The sequence below is a fragment of the Neophocaena asiaeorientalis genome, unplaced genomic scaffold (genome assembly GCF_003031525.2).
Source record: "Neophocaena asiaeorientalis asiaeorientalis breed wild unplaced genomic scaffold, Neophocaena_asiaeorientalis_V1.1 scaffold396, whole genome shotgun sequence".
Classification (NCBI taxonomy): domain Eukaryota; kingdom Metazoa; phylum Chordata; class Mammalia; order Artiodactyla; family Phocoenidae; genus Neophocaena; species Neophocaena asiaeorientalis.
The window spans coordinates 3,858,700-3,871,169 of record NW_020172455.1 but is presented as its reverse complement, the minus strand read 5'-3'; the positions used below and the strand labels follow the sequence as shown (position 1 = coordinate 3,871,169).

At 51.2% G+C, this 12,470-nt stretch overlaps 1 protein-coding gene across 1 annotated transcript in view; it reads left to right on the top strand.

The window, feature by feature from the left end:
* ASAP2 (ArfGAP with SH3 domain, ankyrin repeat and PH domain 2) overlaps window positions 1–12,470 on the top strand; it is a 129,569-nt gene that overhangs the window by 97,776 nt on the left and 19,323 nt on the right. Inside the window, exons 15-16 of the mRNA XM_024737737.1 lie at window positions 1,076–1,209; window positions 9,099–9,193. Coding sequence (XP_024593505.1) covers window positions 1,076–1,209; window positions 9,099–9,193 — 229 coding nt within the window. The remainder of the gene's footprint in view (window positions 1–1,075; window positions 1,210–9,098; window positions 9,194–12,470) is intronic.

Sequence of the window (12,470 nt, the reverse complement as noted above, 5' to 3'; positions counted from 1 at the left end):
TCTAAATGTACACTCATACCCACCAAAAGCATGACACAGTCGATTCGGTAGAATAGGTCTAGTGAAGTGAAAACACCAGTTTTTCACACCCGGGAGTATTTCCGAACTGAGATAAAATGTTTATAATTAGAACATTTTAAAAATAACTTTGCAATCAACTAGTGACCCAGGTTGCAGTACTTGCCTCCTATGAGTTTCTGAGGGCAACAAGCAATTCTAAAGAGAATTGTACTTCTGGGCTGTGATCGTGTCCTCAAGAATGTTTCATTTTGAATTCCGTGTTCTCAGTAAATTCAGCGTTCATCCGTCATGCATTTCTTGAGTGCCTACTCTGGCGCTCGACTAGGAGGCGTCTCTGAGCAAGTAAACACGTGGTGTGGGTGTGGGTTTGAGCCCGGATGAATGCAGGGCTGCGGTCTGGCTCTGCAGCCTCCAGCAAGGAAGGCCCTTCACCTCTCTGAGCAAGATGGTGAAGACACCTGCCCTGTGTGCCTCCAGGCGCTCTTGTATGTGTTAAATGAGAAATTAAGGGAAAGCACCTGTCATTTCTGAAGCTCTCACACCTTGAGCTATTATTGCTACTATAATTGCTTCAACTCTGTGCTGAACAGAGCATGGCCTCAGCACATAGTGGGTGTTCTCTGCTGGTTATTAGCATGTTTGACATACAGACGTCTGTTAAGACAGTCCCCCGTGTGGTGCTAGACTTTGTCCCCTTTGCTGGTACCATCAGGTTGGTGATGGGGGTGGTCTGTATCCAGGGACCCTCGGCCACTAGAGGGCGCTGTGTCCTATTCTTGCACAGACAGCCCTGCCCCTTGGGAGTGCTTAACAAATGAATGGAAGGACGGGGAGGTGGAGCCCTAGGAAGAGGAGGGAGAACAGATACGTGCGCATGTGTGTATTGTGTGTAAATTGGTGGTGATTAATGATGAACGAGGGCTCCAGCTACATGTAGGATCCAAAAAAAAATGCTAATGATGCAACAAAACTCCATGTTCAGTAACTGCAAGAAAAAAGTTCTGACTCCTGCCCTCTCCTTACAAGCTCCGGTTTTCCCTATTCTCTTTGGCAGATCCTACGTGGCTCTCCACCAACCTGGGCATTCTGACCTGCATTGAGTGTTCTGGGATCCACCGAGAGCTGGGGGTTCACTACTCCAGGATGCAGTCCCTGACGCTAGATGTGTTAGGAACATCTGAGCTGCTGGTACGTTTCGAATCCTTGATTTTGGAGTGAAAACAAATGATCTGAAAGCGAGGTTTTCATTTTGGCACTTGAATCCATTTCTGTTTCTTAAAATTCCGCTGGGCTGGTGGCTGTTGATGTTGCCAAGTGGATTTGGGCAGTTAGAAACTCATTGGTAATTCCTCCTCCTCGGCTACTAGTATGATAGTTGAGGGTTGCAAAGCTTTATTCTTTCTTTTTTTTTCTTTTCTTTGGCTGAGCTGGGTCTTAGTTGTGGCATGTGGGATCTTTAGTTGCAGCATGCGGACTTCTTAGTTATGGCATGCGGACTCTTAGTTGCGGCATGCATGCGGGATCTAGTTCCCTGACTAGGGATCAGACCCGGGCCCCCTGCATTGGGAGCACGGAGTTTCACCCACTGGCCCACCAGGGAAGTCCCACAAAGGTTTATCCTTAAATGAATAAAATGAATTGAACTTATAAAGGAGCGTTGAGCCTGGTGTGAGATTCTGGAATAGGATGGTGGCAGAGTCCACTTCACCCCAGTCATTAAGCAGGTGCAGAACCCAGAGCCCAGAGACAGTAAAGGACTCATTCTTCCTGAGTCGTCTGCCGAGTCTGCGGTGCGGTCACTACCTGGCTCAAGCTTCCGGTGAACTTGTCCTCTGTCTCTTATTGCTGCCTTTTGGGAGAGGTACTGGTATTTGCTTCTACTGCCTTTGTTTCTGAAGAAAAAAGTGTTTGATTGTTGGTTGGGTGATAACACATAAGCCATGCAATGTATTAGGGGTTTGAAGCATTTCCTGTAAAGTGACTTTCAGAGCGTTGAGACCGGCCCCACTGAGGAACAAGCATATCACACATGGGCGGTGCTTTGGGGCATCTAAAACATGAGCTCTTCGGACTGTTTTCAAAGTCTGTGACTGCCGATTAGAAGGTAGTATTTGAAATTGTTTCTTGAGGTGGCTGAGCATTGGACAGTGACTATTAAGTAGATATTGATTGCCATGGATTTTAATGTCAAGAGCAGTAGTCTCGGCAGAAAATCAATTACCGTGGTCAGTAGATCTCTCGGGGCCGTAAGTCGTACCGATGACTATCCTGGATCCAACGTGTCTGAACTTGTAATGCGTTTAGAACTGTCTTGTCGAATCCTTCCTGTCCTTCCAAGGAGTTCGTTTACCGTCTTGAGAGACAAAGCTGGGAGAAACTGGAGTGGCTTCTGGTAGCCCAGTTTTAGTAGCATCACTGACGACTTCAGGTTTACAGCTAAGCTAGCCTTGGCGGGACCCAAGCAGTGTATGCTTGGTTACACACTACAGTTATTTTTAATGTCATAACGCATACAGCCTCCATCATAGAGCTGTGTGTGTGCAGGCGGTATCCTGGGTAACTGGCGATGGCATAGATTTGAAATGCTCACGGTATATATTCAGAGACACATAAATTACTTCTCAGTGAGCACTGGTAAACTACGGCAGTGGCTGTACTGCCCTGGTGGTTTTTTTAAAAACAATTGGAAGTGTTAAGTGGTTTATGCTGAAGTAATAATTGTCGATTCTGTACGAGGCGCTTCTCAGGTGCTTTGCACAGCGCTTTGTCTTAGGTCATTTTGCTCTTCACTCCAGCCCTGTGGCCCTGGTGTATTATCCCCATTTTACAAAAGAGGAACTGAGGCTTAGAATGTGTTAACAAGCCCAAGGTTATGTAGTTATCAAAGCACCAGATCTGGGGTGGCGGCCTCTTTAATCTGATTCCAGAGCTCACACTCTCAACCCTTGAGGACTCTCCCTGTGGAGAGCGTTTAAACATCACTACCGTCCCTCCTCATTCCCCATCCTCATGCCTGACAAATGTCTAACCGCCAGCTCTCTGGGAGGGAGAAAAGCCCGGCTTTGTAGTCCCAGTCACGTGATGTAAATGCTCCCACCGTGGCCATTTGCAGGCCGCAGTGTGGATAACTGAACACGCGGTGGGAAAGACCGCACACATTATGTAGTAAGTTTGCCGCGCAAATACAGCCTCAAAAACAGCATAGTAAAATAGTTAGGAAGTGATGAGTTTTGAGTATTACTTTGTTTTTAGTATAGTCTTTTTGTTTGTTTTTTCTGAGGCTGCACCACACAGCTTATGGGATCTCAGTTCCCCGATCAGGGATTGACCCCTGGGCCCCGGCAGTGGCAGCGGGGAGTCCTAACCACTGGACCGCCAGGGACTTCCCTAGTATAGTTTCTTTGATCATGAGTTTATATCATGTAATTTTTAATAACGGCTGTCTAACAGCTGGCTTGTGCAAGCTGGCAGGAGCCTGATCCTGACGCATCTGTTACACCTGCTTACACGTGTCTCAGAAACTTAACTGACGATCTGCCTGAGACTACTGCCTACCGCAGAGAGAAACACCAGAGACGGTTGGAAGGAGAATGTCTCCATTTCGATGAAAAGATGAGCTGGCTTCTGATCCCAGGCTCAGAGCTTTGTGTCTTCTCCTGGAGCCTCCGTCTGTATCTGTCTGTATATTCTCCTAGGCATTCAAAGTTTGACCAACTCTCAGCCATTATGGAGAAATCGGGAAGAGGCTGCTTAACTAGGATCTGCATGTTTCTGATGTCTAATCTCTGCCATAGCTTTAAACTCTCCCTTATCTAAGCCTCTTTTCCTGAGTGGTTATCAGAAAAACAAAGGGCAGAGGCCTGAATCACGTGGGATTTATTCCCACCCTCTCTTTGCCCCTGAACTCGCCTGTCTGGCCACTCACAGGAGGCAGACGTCTCCCCCTCTCACCCCAACCCTGGTACTGCGGGCATGACACCACCTCTAGACCCTTATTCCTCAGCCGTTTGTTAAGCAATAGGTGGAGGGTGTGTGTCAGGTGTCGTTAGTGCCACTTGTAAAGCATGAGAATGTCGAGCCTTTTTAGAACACCTGGCTCTTTTATTTTGCTTAGATGCCTGAACAAAAGATCTCCTGCAGGCTTGACACACACACGTGTGTGTGTGTGTGTGTGTGTGTGTGTGTGTTCAGAATTACATCCAGCACATAGTGAGAACTATGAAGTATTAGCTCTTATTATTATCGTTGTTACCTTCTCCTCCAAGATGATTTGAACAAAATCCTTCCAGAAAAATCATCTGCGTGTCCTAATGTGTGAATCCGCAGGGAGACCCCACCCGGGTTGACTGCTCTGTCTGTAGTGGTGTCAGGGTCTTGGGCTGCTGTGTTCATCAGAATGCGTTTTCTTGGGCAGCACGTGTTAATTAGACCCCTTGTACCCTATTAAAGAGATAAGAGGGTGAACTGGAAGATAACTTGCTGTCGTGTCCGAGGCTGCAGCCCGGATAGGGTGGCTTTCCAGAGCAGAGTCACAGAGCCACACACATGGATGTGCTGTGACAGGAGAGGGGTTTTTGCACGGCCTGATGGAGACAGCAGATACACGAGCAGGGATTTTCATTTCCTGGCTGGCACTGTGTTCTAAATAGACAGATGCTCACCCACCCTGTAAAGTGCAGCTCCTGTCCCCCCATACGGTCTCACCGTGGTCCTCATGACAGAAGTCTTTTGCTTAATTCCATAAAGTATTTTCTGGCCTGGGGTTTGTAAACAGTTTCCCCTGATGGTATGTCGTGGCGGTTTCACCGTTTCCTTCTTGATTTGTTTTTGTTTCAAAGCATGCTTGATTCCCATGTCAACCGAGTGGGTTTCAGCAGCATCCGTGAAGGTGGCTGGTCAGCAGTCATCTTTCCTTCCCTTTGCCTCCTGCTTCTAGAATCACTTTTTACTCGGTGGAAAGAAACTGGGGTAAGTGAAGTATTAATTTGATTAGAGTTCAGGGAAGCTGTGCCATTTTAACTACTCTAGCATGCACCAGCCTAAGAGCCTTAGATTTTAAAGCCAATCTGCTTTCAGAAAACCTCCTGATAAGCATAAATTTTAAAAAGATAAAGTTTCTCCTTAACATAGAAGATTACGATTTTAGTTCTGATTTTTAGGTGCTACATAAAACAGTATTGTCGGTACGAGGGTCCTAGTATCATATGATCAGTCTCACATCGTAAGTGAAATTAGTAAAGGAAATTTCAGTATTATGGAATTGAATTTGAGTCAGTAATTTAAAAACCTTCTTCCATCAAAGAATAGGGTCAGAAACCCCCAGGAGCACGTATTACTGACTCGGGCCTATTTTATGACTTTCTCCTGCCTCCTCATGAAGTTGTTAACCAGCTGTTAAATATAAAGCAGACCAGCCGACAGCTGGATCCGAGAGAGGGAGTGGGGAGGAAAGCCCTCAGAAACCAAGAGCTTCCTCACAGATCGTACTGCGGTTTCACCGGGGTCCGAAATGAAGCCACTTGGGCTGCAAAGGGCAGCAAGCAGTGTAGAACCAGGTACCGTTTATTGAGTGACTGTTATGCTTCAGGCATTGTCCCAGGTCCTTTGTCTTATCTAACCTAAACAAGAACCCCATTTTAAAAGGGAAGCCGGAGCCTGTGTTCTATTCTTTGTTCTTAAATCACAACTCTGAACTTTTTTTAACCACAAACCCTACCAGAAAAAAATTGAGCCCCCAAACATATACATGTGTGTGATGTATAGTTTATACTTGTACTGCTTACTAAGGAGCATATCATATACTTTGTCAAATAGACCAAAAGCAGAATTTCTAGAGGCGCAGGTGAGGCACGACACACAGCTCTCTTTGCGCACCACAGGGTATTTTTTCGTGCTCCGGTCTTTGGGGGCAGCAGTCTAGGGCTCACTGCTGTCTCTTAGCTCGCCTACCAGGGTCAGGTTCCTTCACTGCCCCGGGCCTTTTTATCCACCTGTATATTAAAGATATGCCATGTGCTCCAAGCCTTCCAGCCTCCTGGGACCTGAGGGGGCCCAGTAGCTAACACCCCATTTCCCTACATGCGTTTCAAACAGCTTGAGAGAGCAAAGGTCTGGTTTATGGTTGAAAACAGCAGAATCGGTGATCTGGTTCACACGTGTGGTGGCAGCCGAGCCCCAGGCACGGGCAGAGCGGCACACCCACCAGATGCTGCCTCCTGTGGGTGCCCGTTCTTCTGAGCCCCTCGGGCAGGGAAGTCGTCTCTCTCACTGTCCGCTCCTTTCCTCCGGGTGTGTAAAAACAGAGGAAAACAGAATGTCACAGGAACTGGTGACCCTCCACCTGGAAACATGACAACAGGGTGCAGGAGGTTCCCCATCCTCACCCCAAACTCTGCAAACAGTTTCTAGACAAAACCTATGGCCTCTTTCTGGCTCAGTGGGCCCCTCAAGGGTTGGTGCTGCAGGTCTCCAGGCATGTGTGACTCCAGGTCCCCGTGCACAGGGCGCCTTGTGCAGTGAGGGAGACGCACACAGGCTTTCGTGCAAATTCGGGCTCTGGGAGACCGGGTGCCTAGACCAGGTCCCTGCTCTGCTGCCGGCCCCTGGCCATCTCCGTAGCACTCAGTCTAGCCCGTATCACGGTGCCCTTCTTTTCCGTTTTCATTCACCTCTGTCTCGTTAGACCGAGCCCCTTGGAGCAGGCCCGTGTGCCAGGCCCGGAGCCCAGCCTGCCCGAGGGCTCCGCGTGTGTCCTGGGGCTCGCTTCCCTGAGGACGCGGCACCTGAACACCCCAGGGTCCCCCATCAGCCTCGGTGCGGCCCCATGTGCCGGGGATGGGGCTCTGGGAGTGGAGGGCGTGTGTGTCCGGGCTGTTTAACCAGCCCTCCTGCTGCCTAGGCTCCTGCCCGTGCGGCCTGCTGGACCGCACATTTTCTTGACCTGACCCTGCAGCCTCCATCTGCAAGTGCTTTGCTTCTGTTGATGGTTCCAGAGGGTTCTCTGCAGGCTGAACTGTTCGCTGGAGCCTGGTGAAGCTGTGAGGCGGCATATTTCTCCGCGTTGGACGAGTGTGACGCACAGCCGTGGTGGCTCCCTGGACCAGCTGTCCCTTAGTAAGCCAGCCAAGCCCAAGCAGAAGGGGAGCAGCTTTCGGATTCCGGGGGATCCTCCTCCTTGCAGACCGGGAGGCTCCCAGGGGCAGGTGCTGTGGCTTGTCCTGTCACTGCCCTGCAGATAACTAGGTTTGGGTGCGGGATGGCGTCCACGTTGCACTGAACGGTGGGGCCTTAAGCGTGGGCCTGGCTCTAAACCGGGGCCCCAACGCCGAGGTTCAGCCTGGATCTGGCACCCGGCGCCCCCGAAATCGTCGGGGCGTCAGCTCCATGGTACGCCGGGCCCCCTGCTCTGCACCACCCTGACGGGCAGCCCCGTCTCCAGGAAAGTGCAGTGAGGCAGCCTGGGGCTTTGCCACCTGACGTCGCCTTGAGGCCCCGGGGCCAGGGCTGAGGACCGAGGACCCAAGGCAGGGCTGCTGAGAGCGTGGGGCTCGGGGCATCCAGAAGCTCTGTTCACTTGTCAAGGACAGGGAAGAGTTAGGAAGGCTCCCCACCCGATTATCAGGCTGACTGCGTGTTTCCCTTGTCCTTCGGCCTCCCTCGAGATCCCCTCTTACCTGCCACCAGGAAGTTCGGCCCTGTCTGACCCACATCCCTTTGGCTGTTGCTCCAGCCGGTCCCCCTGGAGCGAGAAGAGGCCACTGGGGCTCAGCCTTTCCTCGCAGAGAGTCCCACTCAGCCTGTGTCCACGTGACTCACCGAGGGCAGAAGCACCAGAAGTGTCGCTGCTCCCACGGCATCGTTTTCAACGTGGAAGTGAAAATGTCTGTTCTCTCCAAAGCACTGGGCCCGGTGCTTCCATTCGGTTTCTTTGTTTCGTTAGATATTGAAGGGTCTGATCTCGGTCAGGTGCTGAGCTGGGTGCTGGGGGTGGGATGAAATCCGCGCTCTTAAGGATCCTGGTCACTCCAGATCTGCACATCCGTTCAGGAGCGTGCCAGGGCGGCCTGGCGTTTATCTTGTACCTGCCACGTCCAGCACAGTGCCTGTATCAGTGAGCACTGGTGAAAACCTGTTCATTTCTGATGAGTCAGGAGGTTGATCGGCAAGTAAGGACCTTACATTGGAACAGATACACTTTTAGCGCTCTAGTTTATTGAATGCTTTTACAGAAATCATCTCATTTTATCATTATTACAACCTGGCAAGGTAGGTAGGTAGGTATCTGCATTTTATTATTAAAAAATTGAAGCTCGGGGCTTCCCTGGTGGCACAGTGGTTGAGAGTCCGCCTGCTAATGCGGGGGACACGGGTTTGAGCCCTGGTCTGGGAGGATCCCACATGCCGCAGAGCAGCTGGGCCCGTGAGCCACAACTACTGAGCCTGCGTGTCTGGAGCCTGTGCTCCGCAACGAGAGGCCGCGACAGCGAGAGGCCCGCCCACCGCGATGAAGAGTGGCCCCCAGCTCACCGCAACTGGAGAAAGCCCTCGCGCAGAAACGAAGACCCAACACAGCCAAAAATAAATTAATTAATTAAAAAAAAATTGAAGCTCGGGTAAACTGCCTTGCCTGTGGTCACAAAGCCAGGAAATAGACCACAGTTTGAACCCGAATCTTGGCTTCCTGGCCCAGCGCCCTCTCTGCTGTCTGAGCCACCCCCTTGCTGGTGCAGGTAAAGGCTGTTAGATCTGTTTCAGTTGGAGCGAGCACAGGTTCTTTTTGGGGGTGGGGAGAAGGGGAAGAAACTCGAGCTGGGCCGAGTTACTGCTTCTCCCTGTCCGCGGAGCATTCTGTCTAGGGCACGTCTTATGAGAAAACTGCTCTGTGAGAGCCATGCTGTTTCTTATCTCTAGTTTTATGGGTACCTTTGGGGTTTGGGTTTTGTCCAGCTTCATTAAAGGCAAACCACTTTATTGCTCTGTTTCTTAGTGACCGTTAAATAAATCAGCTGTGTGAGTCGTGTGTAGCAGTGGAAGGTATTAATAATTGAGAACCCTGAAATAGACTTTTGTTTTTGCAGCTTGCCAAGAATATTGGGAATGCAGGCTTCAATGAGATTATGGAGTGTTGCCTTCCAGCTGAGGACTCGATCAAACCCAACCCGAGCAGTGACATGTAAGTATGGGGCTGGCTGTTCTCGCTTTCTGAGCAAAGGTTGGCCTTGTCCCCGGGCCCCACCCCCCACCCCCTGCCCCGAGGCAGGGGAATAAACAAGCTTGGGTGCATCGATTGTTGCTTCTTTAGGGAAGAAATCAGCCTATGTTGTTTATAAAGTCACTTTAACCTTTTTGGATGTCCAAGTAGAAACTTGGATTGGCAGCTTTTCTTAGGAGCCAGAGGAAAGCAGATTTGCCAGTGGGCGGGGGCGGAGGGAGTCCTGAGTGGCGCCCTCTGCTGGTGGTGTGTGGGCACCACCTTGCTTCTGCCTCAGGGCAGGGGAGTCGCTCTCCCACCTGCCTTCTCTCAGTGTGAATTCTGAGCCGCGCGGAGGGTCCGTTGTCCTAGATACATGATTATGTCCCGTTCTCTTTCCCAGTGCAAATGTCGAGCGTGTTGTTTCCTTCAAAAAGCTTTTCTTTGTTTCTGTTTTACTTTGGACACAAAACCTGAACAAGAAGCTTTCGTGCCTCATGAGGCGTCCAGCCGGCCCGCTGTGGGCAGGGGAGGCCAAGGGAGAAACAGGTGGTGAGGGAGAGGAGGAAGTTCATCCACCGAGACAGCCCTTCCCTGGGAGCAGCCTGAGATAGAAGTGCTGGCAGGGCTCCCCCTGGGGCTCGGCACGGACAGGGAAGACCAGTGGCTGGGAGAGCGTTGCAGAGAGGTGTGGTTCCCGGCCCTTGGCAGGAACATCTTGTGGGCGGCCGGTCTTTGGAAGCTGAGCTCACGGGATCTGTGTTCTTCTGCGCTTGAGTGAGGTGACTTAATACGGTGAAGGAGCTTAGACAAACTAAAGGGAGGAGCAGGTACTGTGTGCGTTCCACACCCTCGCAGGTGTCGGCGTCTGAGGTGAGCGCGCGTGCGTTGGTGCTGGGTGACAGTCAATTCACGTCCAGGCCCTGGAGCAAGGGTCAGTGGGGAAGCGTTTCCTTGAGATTGGACGAGGTGCGACGTTAGATTCCAGGCACAGGGCCTATAAAGTGATGGTCCTTTCTTGATGAAGATCCGAGTTCCAAGTCTGTATCCTTACCCAGACCTGGAGAGGCAGCGCGGGACACAGAAAGCTGCATCCTTCCCGATTGTGGGACCTGGGCAGGTTCGTCAACCTCTCTGAGCCCTTTTCCTCTAAGAGAAACAGAGGTGCAGCCATCCCTCGCAGAGTCGCTGGGACGTGCGAAGGGGTGAAGCGGTCACACATCTTGTACCGGGTTGGTGTCGGCAGCCCTGCTTGCTCACCATGGGCGTGGGCAGTGGGGCAGCACATATGCTGGGAGCTGATTCCACACGCTGTGAAAAGTTAGAGTCCTCTCGAGGCAGGTGTCAGTTGGAGAGTTACCCCAAGGAGAGCTGACTCTTCCTAGGATACGAGAAGATCTGTTTAGGACAGGAAACATCGTGGCCCACTGCGGCACTCTACTTACTGTCTAACGGACACCTGCTCTCGTGGTGAAGGGACTGGTCTCCCTAAATGCTGTAATACTGATCAACTTTGAACAAAGTATATGGTAACTCATTTCTTCCAAGTACCAGGGGCACTTTATAAAAGCAGATCATTTGTTTACTGTGGGGCAAGATGATTCTTAAAAAATGGATACCATCTGCTTGGGACTCTTGGATATAAACGTTGCATCTGCATTGGGGCCCCTCCCCGCCCCCCAGCCTTGGCACAGATGAAAAGGACGTTTACTCCTCCCCCTCTTGTTTTTCCAAAATGAGAGCAGATGACCAATGTGATGGCAAAATGCTACCCACGTTGATACCTCCTCAGCTGAAATCAGTCACTGGGCTCCTGTGCTCCTGTAGCACTTAGTTCTGTTTTAAAGCAGCTCATCCCACTTTACATTGTACCGAGGTATTTACACGTATTTTTCTAATAAGTCGCGTCTTACTCGTTTTTGTATCTCCAACCACAATATGTTGCTTGTGGTGGGCAATACATATATAATGAATCAACGGGTCAGAGGTGAAGTCCTAGCTCTGTGGCTACTTAAATAAGCTAATATTTTACTTCCAGATTAAATCTGGCTTATCTCAGAGCAACACACCTTCTGCAGATAAATTTGTTGAAAGGGAAGCCAAAGACCATCTCGTGGCCTGTGAATCCTCAGATGGATTTGGGGGATGTTGAGAGATACACGTAGGCGGGAAAGGGGAGCAGCCAGGTTTGCGTCTGCTCCCAGAGGCCACAGGACTGTTTCTCTCCTGTGACTTAGGGCCCTCGTGCACGTCCTGTCCTTCGGGAGTATAAGAAGCCCCTCTCTCTGAACACGAATGCCAAATGCATTCTTACATTAAGTTCATTGCCTTTTCTCCAAAATCCTTAGCCTTTCCCAAAAAAAGAGGGGGTGGGGGAATCGCTCCGGCAGAGTGAACTCCCTCCACGAAACCATGGGGCGTGGTGTTACCCAGAACAGACCTGTACCTGAGCTTGTGGAGGGACGACCTTCAGGGGACGAGACCCAGAGCCCTGGACAAGTGGATAATACATTTAAAAAGTAAAGGGTCCAGTTCATCTCTAGCCCCTTCCTGACTGTCCCACAGTGATTACTGGAGCCACCTAAACCTTGACACATGTCCAGCCCCACTGCCCATCAGAAGGGACCCATAGAGTTTCATCAGACAGGTTGTCAGTTGTCAACCACAGACGGGAACCAGGCAGCAGCCTGAGCGGCACGCTGGCTGGGAGCCCCTGGAAGGAGAGCTCAGTCCAGCAAAGCAGGGCAGCCCCCAGAGCTGTCCGGCTGCTGGAGGGGACGGGCTCACATTCACAGCACTGTTGTGAGGGTCAGATGGACAGCACATCTCAATGTGACCTGTAAGCCCGCAGCAGCTGTCCACGTGTGGGGTGATGTGTGAAGTCCACCAGCACGGTTCACACGAGGCTGCGTTTAGAAACACCCAGGCAGTGGATTTATCGGGTGAGGCAGTCGGAGTGGTGTTTGCCACCCTTGGAGCCTGGAGTTGACCTGCCCACTCCCGAAGCCTGGTGGGTTGATGGGGGGGTTGGGCCCCTGACGGTAGTAGAAGCAGGTGTGGTGGGTGCAGCCCTGGTGGCAGGGTGGGAGTGAGCAGTGCCCCAGCAGAGAAGAGCTGGTGGGTCCCACCCGCCCGGGCCACGACCAGCCCCTCTTCATTCCATGCTGCCACAGTAATTACATCCGAAACCCTGGGCTAAAGCCCTCAGTGTGGCATCTCATCTAATCCTGCAAGGCCCTGCAAGCAGCTGTGCTCACGA